Below are 13,546 nucleotides of genomic sequence, written 5' to 3'. Positions count from 1 at the left end.
CACAACAAAAGGCTTAGCACAGAGCCAGCGTGTGGACTACTTACTCCATAAACGTGAGTCCTTTTCCCTTTAAAGATGTCAGTGATAACATCCCTTATTTTGTGGGTGGAGAGACTCAGAAAGAGAAAAGCAGTCTGTGTGATATCACATGTCAGTTAGCAGGGCCTCCTCAGGCCCCAACGGTGTAAAGGGATCTAAGAACGTGGACAAGAAAATAGTTGTTAACTGGCCCGATTAAATCAAATCAACCTGGTAACACTCGATGCTGGTATGACTGAAGTAAAATTAGTAACGCGGATTCCTTGTTGGTCGCTGCGTATATCGCACACGATTTCCCTGGTGGCATGACCCTGAAATAGTCACATCTTTTGACTCAGCAATCCCACTTCTGGCAATTGATCCTCAGGACATAATTTACAGGAAGTAAAAATACAAAATATTTAGCATGCCATATGTGAGTGGGCGGAAAATCGTATCTATGTATGCGTGTGTGTACCAGTTAGCTATTGCCGCACAACAAATTACCCCAACGGTAGGATCTTAAGACACAAACAAGATGGTGACTGCGGGGTCTTTTGTGCTCTAATCTTGGGAGTCATACACTGTCACTTCTGGTGGATACTCTTGGTCAGTCAGCCCCACTCTGGTACAATGAGAGAATGTGAATACTGGGAGGGAGAGACCCTCGGGGAACATCTTGGAGGGTGACTGTCATGGTCCACGCAGGAAAAATTTTGGTCATCTGAAGACAAGCAGAAATTGGGTCTGATTCAGAAATCATCTGAAGACTGATTGGGGGATCCATGGGTGGCGCAGTGGTTTAGCGCCTGCCTTTGGCCCAGGGCGCGATCCTGGAGACCCGGGATCGAATCCCACGTTGGGCTCCCGGTGCATGGAGCCTGCTTCTCCCTCTGCCTGTGTCTCTGCCCCTCTCCCCCTCTCTCTCTGTGTGTGACTATCATAAATAAATAAAAATTTAAAAAAATTAAAAAAAAAAAAGACTGATTGGGTCTACAAGCTGAGGAATGCCTAGTGCCAGTGACTGCCAAAAGCTGGAAGAGGCAGGAAGGATCCTCCCCTAGAATCTTTGGAGGGACCATGTCCCTGATGACACTTTGACTTCAGACTTCTAGACTTCGGAACTGACAGACAGTAAATTCCTGTTGTTTTTGTATTTACCATAGCCAAAGATGGAAGCAACCCAAGTGTCCATTGATGGATGAATGAATGAACAAAATCTGGTCCATCGACACACTGGGATATTATTCAGCCTTAGAAAGGAAGGACAACCTGCCACCTGCCACCATGTGGACGGACCCTGAAGACACGGGCTCAGGGAGGGGACCCAGACCCAGAAGGTCACCTCCTGCATGACCCCCTCCCAGGAGGTCCCCAGGGGAGGCCCGTGCACAGAGACAAAGAGGAGGTGGTGGGAGCAGGGGGCAGGGGGTCAGTGCTTCTTGGGGACGGGTCTCCATATGGGGAGATGGAAGGTTCTGGAGATGGATGGTGGGTGGGTGCAGGACAGTGTGTGCTTTGTGCAGCTGGACTGTGCATTTAGAAATGGATAAGATGGTGAATTTTATGTGATGTATAGTTTACCACAATAAAAAAATATATCAACCCCAAAACGGTATCATTTTAAGCCTCCGGGTTGTGGTCATTCATTACAGCAGCCCTGGGAAGCAAATACCCTTATGTCAATAGAATACAGGAAAAAAATAAAAAGGGCCTATGGATGTGGGCTTTCCCCTGGGCCTGCTTCACTTCCTGGTCTCCTGGGACTCAGTGCAACGGAGGATGGTCCTTGTCCCTCCCCTGTGTGGCATTTGAGGTGGTCCCACATCAACCCGTCCCCTTTCAGTAAAAACCACAATGAAAGAGCTTAGAAAGTGTATTCCTTTTGTTCTTTTCCTTTGAAATAACACACGCAGGCGGGAGATGGGACACGGTGGAGCAGGGGGGAGGGCGGTGAGGGGAGGTGGAAGCCATGGGGGGGTCCTCCAGCCCCCCCAAACAACCCAGTTCCTCTTTTGCAGTTCTTTAATGGGGTTCCCCAAGGACTTGGGAGGAGTAAAGAGAGGGGTCCCCCAATGATGCTAAGCTCAGAATCCAACTATAAAGTGCAGAATGTACAGGGGAGTTGGGGGAGCTGGGGGGGGCTTGGGTTATCTGCGGGAAGGAATGTCTGATGCTCTCTGGTAGAAAAATAGACCTGGAGTGAGTCCGGGGGATTTGGTTTGTTTGTTTTGCATAATTGGATGCTGGGCTCCAGGGAAGAGTTGTCTGTGTAGACTTGCTTCTGGCTGGGGTGTGTTTGGGGGAGTCTCCTTAATGTGCCCCCGGCTTCAGGCTGCCCCTTTGCCAGCCCCCCAAAAAGCGTGACTGGAGGTTATCATCAGCCTGAAGGTGGGAAGGGAATGGAAGATACCACAGAGCATTGTGGGAGGAGGGGCAGTTTGCCCATAGGGCCAGAGGCGTGTCCACACTGGGCAGGTGGCAGGGGTGTCCAGCCTCTGTCTAGGGCATGGGAGGGACATCTCCTTTCCCAGCTGCCGGCTTCTAGCCGCGTCAGGACTTTGGACAAGTCCCACGGGTTTTCTGGAAGCAGGAGGCCAGGACCTAGGCTTCCTTCCCACAGGCTCCTTAGGCCCTGGGCTCTAGGGTGCATCTGGGGCAGGGGCACGGGGGACCCAGGATGCTGTGATTGGCCTATTGGGATCTATCCAGACTTGGAGTCTGAGGCATTCAGGATCCAGTGCCTGGGAGGATTCCGGTCAGAATCCAGGGACTAAGGGGCTGGGATCCAGTGCTTGGAAGGGTGGGGGTCTACCTCCTATGGGTGAGGTTTCAGCATCCAGTGCCTGCGGTGGAAGGATCTGGGGTCCAACAGCCACAGTCGCCAGGACCCACTCACTCCTCTGTTGGGCTCTCATATTGCGATTTTAGGAGCCAGGGTCCGGCTGGTCAGGGCTTGGGAATCCGAGATCCGGTGGTTGGGGGTTGAGGGTGTAGTGGTTGAAATGTAGGGAATCCAGTAGTCAAAGCAGAGGGATCCAGGACTCAGTGTCAAGGTAAAGGAATTCAGGAATCCAGTGGTTGGGGTGAGGGGAGCTGGGATCCAGTGGCTGGGGCCCCGGGATCTAGGCATTGCATTGTCAGGATCCGGTGGCTGAGGCTTCTTGATATCCAGAATCCAGTGGCCGAGCTTAGAGATCCAGGGCTGGAGGAAGCATGAGGATCTGGGATCCGCCAGTGGTTTTGGGGATCTAGGACCCAGTGCTGGATCTGGGGCCTGAGTGTTTAGGCATGGTGATGGGTACTCACGGTGATGGGTACTCCTGTGGTTGGGTTATCAGGATCCATTAGTTGGGTTGTGGGGGATCCCGTGGTTAAGTCACGGAGGTCCAGGACCCCCCATGTGGGGGGCCAGCCGTTGTGATGTGGGGGTGCAGGACCCAGTGAATAAAGTGTGGGGATCCTGTGATTTGGTGTGCGGGGGCCCTGGGGTCCATTGGCTGGGCCATCAGTCTCCAGTGGCCAAGGTGTGGGGGATGTCATGATTGGGGTGAGGGAACTGGGGTGGGTCAGGCTCTGGGTCCCTCACCTGGACGTGACCCCCAGGGCCTGCTTCATGTTCTCGTAGACCACATAGGAGATGCTCACAGCCGGGATAACTTTCATGAAGTTGGGGGCAATGCCCCGGTAGAGGCCCCACACGCCCTCCTGGGACAGGATGTGACGGAGCAGACCCAGCATGGAGAGCTGGGGGGCGCCCTCGATGGAGGCTGGGAGGGGTGGGGAGGCCAGGTAAGGCCAAAGGGCCCCTCTCACTTCCCCTCCCACTCCCCAGGGCTGGGCCTGTGGCCGTTGCAGCAGGAGGGAAGGAAGGTGAGGTTACCAGCGGGACCTACCACTCAGAGTCGGGACTTCTAGTGGCTCTGGAAATGACTGCTCACCTTTTCACCCCAATCTTGAGGGCCCAAGTTTGGGGACGGTGAGAAACAGAGAAGGTATATGTATGTGTGTGGTGGGAGAAGGCACAGGCATTTCCTCTGCCTGGAACTAATTTCCCTGCCTTTTCTCCCAGCTAACACTTCCTCTGCCTTCCAACCTTCCAACCAGGCTCCTCGGGGGAGCCCTCCTTGTACCCTGGTCTAAGTCTGGCTCTTTGTCTTCTCCTTTATTCAACCCTAAATGCATACTTAATTGTGGAATGGTTTATTCAGCAGCCTGCTTCTCTCCAGCCTGTAAGCTCTTTGCGGGTGAGAACCCAGGTTTATGCACTGATAGGCCCCCAGAGAAAATCACAGAACACAAATGCTAAAATTCCCAAGGAAATTCCCAAAACAGATTCAGGAATGTGTGGGGGTGGGGGTGGGGGGGTGGGGGGAGGACCCATAAGAGAAACCTACAGGGGAAAATAAAAAAAACCCTCACCAGCCTGGCCCCACCCCTCCTTGGCCAGATCTTCACCTTCCCTCACTGTAACCCTTGCAAATCGGAGCTCAACTTAGCACCTCTCCCAGCTAGGGGGGGCTAGGGCACCCTCCCAATATTCCCTGCATCTGCTCTCCTCGTTCAGATAAAGGGCTCCTGTCCCAGTGTCACAAATGGGTACACTGATACCCAGAGAAAGGCAGGGACTTTAGCGAAGGCCATCCAGATCCAGGAGGGTCCCAGTTTGGGACACCACCTACCCAGGAGGAGGAGCTGGGGATGGGGACCTGGGGCCCAAGTCATGATGCTCTCTCTCCCTGCCCCATCCTCCCGCCCAGGCCTCACCTTGGGCCTGCATGCGGGTCCGGACCAGGGCTAGGGGGTAACTGGCTATCTGGCCACAGGTGCTGGAGATGGTGCCGCAGGCCAGGAGCACGAGGATGCCTGGGTCGGCCGAGTCGCGGCTATACTGCTGGAGCCACCGGTTCTTCAGGGTCTGGCAGGGGTGAAGAAGGGAGTAGAGTGGGTTGGACTGGAACCAGGTAACACACTACGACCCTGGCTTCAGAGGCCCTGCTGGCTGGGGTCCCCTGACGGCTGGTACTGAGTGCGGTACCTCCTAGGTGCCCACGCACAAACACTGTACCTGCGTCCTGTCACTCGGTCCTTACCTCGACCCTCTATGGATGTGGAAAGACCACCTCCTGCCCCACTGTCCACGCCCTGGTCCCTGGAACCCGGGAATATGGTACCTCATGTGGCAAAAGGGACTTTGCGGAGGAGATTAAGTTAAGGACCTTGAGCTGGGGTGTGATCCTAGAATATCCAGGTAAGTCCAATGTCACCACGAGGTTTCTAAGAGTCAGAGGAGAGAAGCAGAGGTGGAGTGGGCAGGTTGGAAGATCTATGCTGCTGGCTCTGAAGATGGACGAAGGGCCTACCAGCCAAGCAATACAGGCAGCTGCTAGAGAAGGGGAAAGGCAAGGAGACAGATTCTCCCCTGAAGCCTCCAGAAGAAATGCAGGCCTGCCATGGGCTTGATTTTAGCCCCATGAGACCCATCGCGGACTTTGGACTTTCAAAACTGTGAGATAATGATCCTGTGCTGTTCTAAAATCACTAAGTTTGCGGTCATTTGTTACAGCAGCCGTAGGAGACTGACACACTCTCCTACGTGGACGCCCTTCCTTACCCCTTGCCATTTCATCTCAGATCTGCGGACTCCTCAATCAATAAAAAAAAAAAAAAAAAAAAAAAAGATCTGCGGACTCCCAAAGGCCAGCAAACACAGTTCTGCCTGAGGACTCCTGCTGGACCCGGGGAAGGCTGCTCTGGGCACCCAGGCCTCGCCAGGAAGTGCTGGGAAAGCAGCACCTCCAGCAAAGCTCGCTTCAGACAACTGACGTGGTGTATCAATACCCCAGCTCCCTCGCGGTGCTGGTGGGGCATGTTCTACGCTGCCTCCAGAGGCCCCTCCCGACACCAGGATTGAACCCCACCTGTCTACCATGATACCCTGCTTGATAACATGCCCTTCTGGGTTCAGTGGCATCCCCCACCCAAAAAAAAAGATGTGCTGGAGTCCTCACCCCCCAGGATCTCAGATCGTGACCTTATTTGCAAATAGTCTTTGCAGGTGCGTGAGTTAGGATGAGGTCATCCTGGAGTAATCAGATATGACTGATGTCCTCATAAGGAGAGGGGACACAGGGATAGAGACACACAGCAGAGGAGACCAACCCCTTACGAAGCCTCTCTGCTTCCTCTGGGACTGGGATGGCTCCTAGGTTCCATTTCCTAAGTCAGTTCTAACCCCCTTGGTAACAGCTGCCGGGAACTGTGTGGGGCGGGACTCAGGGCTGGGATAGATTCATGATGTCTGCTCTGGGCAAGGAGCGGGCACAAAGGAAGCAAGAGTTCACCCCTCCTGCCTTTGCAATTCTAACAGCCCTCTTTTGGGGCTGCAGCAGGCATTTGCCAAATAGGTGTTTAATGAGTTTTTAAGAGCTGTTCTGTTGAAAAGATGTTCTGATGACTGTATAAGTATGGCCAACACCAGGCTAAATAAAACCCCAGTGAGATCACTTTTCTGCAGACTTCTCCGAGCCTTTATGAGACTAACATAGATTTTGAAACTCAAGAGGGCACAGGGTTTCTCAAATGACCCAGGCCTCCCAGCTCCCTTTTCTGTGAAGAATGGATCAAATACAGTTATGTCTTATTTCTGTACACAGTCCCCAGTGGCTTTGTATTGCACTCAGGAAAAACCAGCCGCGTCACTGAGCTCTTGGGGACTCTTCAGTTCCTTCCAGCCAACTCAAGACTTCCACTCCTCCAACAGGTCAAAGCCAGTCCTGCTTCTAGACCTGCGTTCTCCGCCTGGGTCACACCCCCTTGCTCACTGCCTCTCAGAGGCCTGCCTAGACCCCCTCCAGCTAACTGTGACTTTCAATTACACATCCTGTTTTCTCATCTTCTGAGAACTTAGCAGGATCTGAAACTACTTGTTGGCTCCTAGACTGACTTCCTGGCTCTTGGAGTGGATGCCCCAGGAAAGCAAGGGTTGTGTTGTTCTTACTTAACACCATCTCTGCAGCAACCAGCACAGCACCCGGTCCACTAGGGTGCTCAGGAAATAGTTGCTGAGTGAGCGCATGAAGGAATGAACAAGTAAGTGAGTGAATGAGTGGTGGCCTTGTCTCATGTGGCCGCAGTGGTGCTGGCTGCTGGCAAAGTCAGGTACGGATGGCGGGTGTGGAGTGTTGTGGATGAGGACTGGCTCCAGAACTTGGCGAGGCCCAGCACAAAATAAAAATAACGTGAAATCTCTTGTCTGAAGATGATCAGAATTTCAAGACAGCAACAGCAAGGGAATTAAACCAAGAGGCGGGCCCCTCTGAGCATGGGGTCCTTGGCGACTGCACTGGCTACCTGTCTGTGAAGCTGGCCCTATGCTGGACACAGAGACTTTGGGGGCAGCCTGAGGACATCTGGGGCTGTGCTGCTTGGAAGAGCCTGGCAATCCTACCAGGAAAAGATAAAAGTCATGACCCCTGGAAGAGAAAGAGCAACCCCTCCTCGTTCCTGCCTCTTTCCACAAAGGCCCTGCGATGCTGGCCATAGAAACGCTGCTGTCTCTAGGAAATGGGCAGGCCCTGATGAAGACATTGGCTGGTTTGGGGACACGGGCATCTTTGAAGCTCACATTCACTTTCTCCCATGATTCTGTGAGCCACAGTGGTCCCTGACCTTCTCGGGTCCTGAGGCCCAGGAAGCGTGAACTGCACATGGAAATGGGAAGAATTCTCGCGGTGGTACATGTGGAAGAGTCGGGGGGTTCGATGGATGAAGGGATTCCCCAGGATCTCATGGCGCTTCTCCACCTAGCTGCGAGGTTGACTAAGTCAGCCCTATGGGGAAGGGGTGTCCCGCAGGCCAATCCCAGAGGGTGAGAGAAAGGAGGGAGGGGGCTGCCCACCGACCTCATAGACGGCCAGGTCGATGCCCGCGTAGGGGATGATGCCCAGCACGTTGGGCAGGTAGCCTCGGTAGAAGGCGCGGGGCCCCTCCCGCTCCAGGATCTGCCACGCACAGTCCAGCAGCCCCTTGTACTGGCCGGTCCGGCGCAGGGTCAGCCGCGTCTTCAGCACCTGGGGAGGACCCGGTTATCCCTGGGAAAACTGCTTCCAGAAACACCACGTCCAGGAGGGAAGACACCTAGAAATAGCTACTCCGAGAAAGCTCTACCCTCGCAATAACTGAATTTAACAAACCACTTAACTCTAGAATCTTCTGCTACCCCGAATCTCCATATCTTGAAATGGTTACACCTCTCAGAGTTGCATATGGTGGCCACTGCTGTCTCCCAATATCTGGTTCCCTTCTCCCCTTAAAAATAGAAACTATCATTTTCAGCAAGCACATGGCCACTAGAAATAAAGGCTACATTTCTCATTCTCTCTAGATATATGGCCACGTGACTAAGTCTTAGCTAATGAAACAGGAGAACAGGCACGTGTGACTCTCAGAAAGTATCTTCGAGGTGTTCCTTCTTTTGTCTAGTCTTCCTTGTTTTTTATTTTATTTTATTTTATTTTTTGTCTATTCTTCCTTATTGACTGGACCATGGACGTGATGACTGGAGCACACGCAGCCGTTCTGGTCCATGAGGTGGATGCTACATTCTGAAGTGCTGGAATAAGATAGAGGGAAGGAACCTTGGTCCCTAACACTTTGAAGCCACCCTACCTGCCCTGAACTGCTTACCTCAGACTTCCTTTGTGTGATTTGAGTTTTCCATCACTCAGAATCCTGACACAGTGCACAACCTGAAACCTAAAATGATTTCTCTGGGAACAAACAGCCTGGAAATCAGTATCCTTAGAAGAGGCATGTCCATAAACGGTTGGCCGCCCCCACATTTGCTGCCTAAATAGTTATGACCAACACCATCATCCCTTGAAGTCACCTCTCAAATGTGCATGTGCACTCCGACTACACGTGAAACAGCATTTCTCTAATAAGCCACAGTCCAAATCGGGGAGAGTCAGTTATGATCCCAATGTCTATCACACCATGGAGTGATGTGGTTATTGCAAACCCCCCACTCTGCAATGGGGCCTTGGCCAGAGTCCCTCCTTCTCACCTCCATGGGGTAAATGATGGTTTGGGCTGTGGCACCAGCTAGGGAGCCAGCCACAAAGCGCTCCTGCACGTGCAGGGTCTCCTGCTGCCCCCGAATGGCCCGTTTGATCTGAAAGTGGGAGACACAGAGGTGGGCAGGACCTCAGGTCCTCCTGCCGTGAGCACCACACAGGGAAGCAGATGCCCACTCCCAGAGTCCTGCAGACATCCCCTGCCCCCAAGGCCATCCCACCAGCCCTCACGGCTAGCTCACCTCTCCCCCACCTGCCCCCACCTGCTCCCACCTGCTCATAGGCCATGAACTTGATAGCAGACTCAGGTGCAATCTTGAGCACATTAATCCCATTGCCACGCCACAGGGAGCGCATGCCCCCCTCTCGGATCATGCTCTTTAGGCCTCCCAGGATGTTTAGCTTGTTGGTCTTGGATGCATGGACCTGCATGGGGAGATAAGGTGATTTTAGGGTCCCCTTCTGGGGCCCAGGCCTGGGAGAGGGGGTGGGTCTTTCCCGGGCCCCTCACCTGCATGAAGACCTTGAGGCGGTCCAGAGGGGCTGTGCCCGTCCGCGACACAGCACCTGCCACTGCGCCCGCCACCAGCTGCTTCCACCACATGCCAGTTAGCTTCTCCTGCTCTGAAAACTCATCAGGGACAGTCAGGCACTCACCAATGTCCAAGACCTAAGGATGCAGGGACTGGGGTGTCACATCATGATAGGGGCAGAGAGATGTACCTCAGCCCTAAATGGGAATATCTCCCTCAGGAATCCCAGGATCCCCAGGGCATCCACCAATGATGGCTCTCACTTGGAGAGCCCAGGAGACCCTCTTGGACTCCTACCAGATCCCAGCAAAACATGCAACCTGACTCCCACACAAGATCCCAATATCCCTCCTGGGCACCTCCACCAAATCCCACCAGAGGAGCCTGCCCAAGCATCTACCATATAAAGATTCCTTCCAGAGCCAATCAGATCCCTTTGAGGGATCCCACCCAAGGACCACCCGCATAAGGATTCTAGAAGATCCATCCAGGGCCACACAAGATCTAATCAGGGATCTGCCATATAAAGATATCAGTGGATCCCTTCCTCTGGGCCTCAGCAGATCCCACAGGAATCTGCTCCCAGGGATCATCCCTCCTCTAGAATTCATCTATAGACTTCTCAACCAAGCCCTTCATGGATCCCCAGGGCAGGAATCTTTGAATCTCCCAAGAGGATCTCAACAGATCCCACAGGTGGATTTCCCTCCAGATGCCATCAGATGCTACTGGAAACATCACTCAGAGATTCCCACCCAGAAGCTGGGGATCTAGAGCACCTCCTCCCCCAACTTCCAGTGGATCTCAGTGGATCTTCCAAAGAACATGGCTTTTATGAGTTCCTTCAGCAGCAGACCATTTATTGAGGCAAAAAGAAGTCAGCATAAGGGGAACCGTGGGTGGAGGCTGGAGGCTGGGTGCCCCATCTAGTGAGCTCCCCCTCCCCTGTGCTCCCACCTCCCACTGTCTGTGCCCAGCACTCCAAAGTCAGGTCTGAGGGCTCCAACCGATCACAGACCTCCTCCAATGGGTCCCCAGTCCCCTGATCCCTGATCAGAGGAAGAGTGGACAACAGTCTCATCCCTTGGCTGTTGCCAGCGGCTCTTCCTTCTCAGGAGTTCTGACCCAGCCCCTCCATGCCGGGGAAACCAGAGCAAGGCCCCGCCACCAAGCTAGGAAAGCTGCCCCCACCTCACCGTAGAATGCTTCCAGAAATAGACTACATCCTCCACATTCTCCAGTGAATGCAACAGGAAGTGGTCACGCCATTCCTGCCAGTCTATGGTCATCGTGCCGTCACGGTCCATGCTGGGGGTGCAGGGCAAGATGGGGACAGAATCAGTGCTGGGACTGGGAGGGGGGTTGCTGGAGTGAGGTTCAGCTGGTTGGGGTGGGGGGCACTGATTTCCTGTGTGCTGAGAGCTTGTCATTTCACAAAGGGGAAAACTGAGGCTCGAGAAGTGAAGCATCTGGCCCAGGATTTCCCTGACTCCCAAGCCCACCTCTTGGCTCTACCTGTCCTGGGATTGGGTCTGGGGCCTAGAGGCTCAAGGTGACCAAGGGGGTCCCGGGGACCCGAGTTACCTGGGATTCTGGACCCCCCAAGCTATTCACCTGTGCAGAATTTTCTCTGCTTGCTCCAGCGAGATGGAAATGCCTAGAGCTCGGAAACTCTGCTGGATCTCAGACACATCGATATGACCTGGGGAGGGGGCCAGAAAAGAGTGTGCGTGGGAGGGACCCTGGAACCCAGGTGCGGTATACCTCAGAATGGGACTGGTCTAGGAAGACTGGGGGACCCAGGAACCCAGGAACCCAGGGTGAGATATGCAGCAGGGTTGGGGAGGGGTGTCACTGACCCACTGGGATCAGAGAGATGGAACTGGGCCATGTTGTGGGGAGGGGGTTTCTCTGCTCCATGAATGAATGAAAAAATGAATCTAGGGATAATTATAGGGGTCCTTATGCCATAGGAGACTGAGGGGCAATATTAGGGACTCAGAAGAGGTTATGGAGGGGGTGTCTATGACTCATAGGGAATCCAGATGCAATATGGGGCATCTCTGGCCCTTAGAAACTTAAAGGTAATGATAGGGGTCGCATCCCAGAAGGGAAAGGAGGTGGGATGGGCCCATGAGCCCAACCACCTAGCTGGGGGGTGAGGAGAGCTCCCAAAATAGCCTGTGAGTCATCAGGGAGAAGTGGCCCTCCCCCCTCTTCCCAGCGCTGGCAGTTCTAACCCCACTGGTGCCTCCAGGGCCCCCGCAGCCCATCCCCGGGCCTTACCATCCTGATTCCGGTCCAGACTGTGGAACAGAAGCAGCAGGCGCTGTTCCCGCTCCTGCAGGTAGCGGCTAAACTCCTCCAGGTCGAGCCCACCACCTGGGTCAGCGTCGCCCTCGGAGGAGATGCCCTGGCAGGGGGGGAAGGGATGAGAGTGCTCCAGGAGGCTGCTCCCCATCCGCAGGGGGCACAACAAACTTATGGCCCAGGAACTCAGCGCTCCTCCCCCCCCCCCCCCCCGCCCCTTTAAAAGGACAGGAGCCGGGGATGTTACCCCTCGGACCTCCAGCTCACTTCTCAGCAACATGCCCAAGGCCACAATAGGTCTGCAGGGTGGAAAGCAGTTGCCCAGTTTTCCTGGCAAGCAGACTGAGGCTCTCCAAGGTCGAGTACTTTTTCAAGGTTACAGAACTGGGAAGTGGTGGGTAGCCTCGGGCTCTTGTCTCTGAAAGCCTATCCTCCCAGCTATCTCTTAAAAAAAACCCTGTCCATATGGCAGTTTTGGGAGCTCCGGGGAGACACAGCTCTGGGCAATGTGGGGCAATGAGCGGTCCAAGCTAAGCACCCACCCGGCCTCCGTTTTCCCACCTGGAGGGTGGGAGGTTGTACTGGAGGTCTCAGGATGCTGTGGAGAGAGACACTCCAGTGGCATCTGGGGCTACAGGTGTAGGGGACACCTGCACAGGCCTAGGGGCAGGTTCCTGCTTTGCTACATCCCCAGCCGGGGGTGGCCTGGGCAGGACAGTCCCTGCTGGGGCAGCCTGGGGCATTAAGCCAGGCCAGGCCCGCCGAGGAAAGGGGAGGCCTGGGGAATGTAAACCTAGAGAGGCGGGGGGCAGCTCCCTGGGAGGGCGGTGGGTGCCCAGAGCAGGGCAGAGAGGATGGGAAAGGGTGTGTCTCCTGAGGCGGGCGCAGGGCACGTCTAGGGTTGGGCAAAGAGTTCAGAGGAGGGTGTGTCCGGGGCAGTGGGCAGGGAGGCGGGCAGGCGTCCCCCGCCCTCGAGGCACCGGCGAGGGGGGTGGGGACCGGGTGCTGGCAGCTGAACCGCAGGCCTGGGGCCTCGGCGGCTCTGTCTTGGGCGAACCCGTTAGGCCCAGACACGCTGGGCAGGGGGAAGGGGCCCGGGGCGCCCAGGCTGGGCACCCGCACTGGAGCGCAGCCACCGGCAGAGGCTGGCGGCGGCGCGCTCCATTCAGGGGATCGGGTTACCCGGCGCCCGCCGGGCCAGGCTGGGGTCCCCGCGGGGGTACCTGTTGGGTGTCGCGGTCCGGGTCGCCCCCGCCCAGCCGGGCCAGTCCCTGGCGCAACTCGCGCACGTCCACGCGGCCATCCTTGTTACTGTCCAGCTCCTCGAAGAGGCGGCCCCAGCGCTGCCGCCGCTCCGCGTCGCCCGGGCCCCCCCGCATGGCGCCCGCCCGGGGGGGGAGGGGAGGCCCGGCGGCGGCGGCCTCGGCGGGGGCTTCGCGGCTCCCCCTCCCCCCCGGGGCCCCGCGGGGCCAGCTCCGCGGCCACGGCCACCGCAGCCTCCGCGCTGCCCGCCTGGCTCCGGCACTTGCGGGAGGCGGTGACTGCTGGCCGTCGCCGCCCGCGCCAGAACTTGCGTCTCCTCCCCCGACCCGCTTCGGGGGGGAGGGG

General features: G+C 55.6%; 1 protein-coding gene across 4 annotated transcripts; it reads right to left on the bottom strand.

The window, feature by feature from the left end:
- Positions 1 to 57: 57 nt before the first annotated feature.
- Positions 58 to 13,447, bottom strand: SLC25A23 (solute carrier family 25 member 23). Of its 4 annotated transcripts, none has more exons than XM_025457206.3 (11): positions 13,162 to 13,441; positions 11,915 to 12,041; positions 11,243 to 11,330; positions 10,825 to 10,936; positions 9,607 to 9,765; positions 9,369 to 9,521; positions 9,086 to 9,193; positions 7,923 to 8,090; positions 4,786 to 4,936; positions 3,608 to 3,788; positions 58 to 194 (listed from the first exon to the last, which is right to left on the bottom strand). In XM_025457206.3, exons 1-11 carry the CDS (start codon positions 13,315 to 13,317, stop codon positions 170 to 172), a joined length of 1,428 nt encoding a protein of 475 aa, XP_025312991.1. In that variant the 5' UTR covers positions 13,318 to 13,441; the 3' UTR covers positions 58 to 169. The 4 variants fall into 4 exon arrangements, with proteins under 4 accessions (XP_025312991.1, XP_025312990.1, XP_025312988.1 ...); XM_025457205.3 differs by lacking the exon at positions 58 to 194 and adding an exon at positions 1,879 to 3,223; XM_025457203.3 differs by lacking the exon at positions 58 to 194 and adding an exon at positions 1,879 to 3,341 and having other exon boundaries at positions 13,162 to 13,438.
- Between the last annotated feature and the right edge of the window lie 99 nt (positions 13,448 to 13,546).

This window comes from Canis lupus, chromosome 20 (genome assembly GCF_003254725.2).
Source record: "Canis lupus dingo isolate Sandy chromosome 20, ASM325472v2, whole genome shotgun sequence".
NCBI lineage: Eukaryota > Metazoa > Chordata > Mammalia > Carnivora > Canidae > Canis > Canis lupus.
The sequence above is the reverse complement of the archived record's forward strand: the minus strand, read 5'-3'. Positions and strand labels throughout refer to the sequence as shown.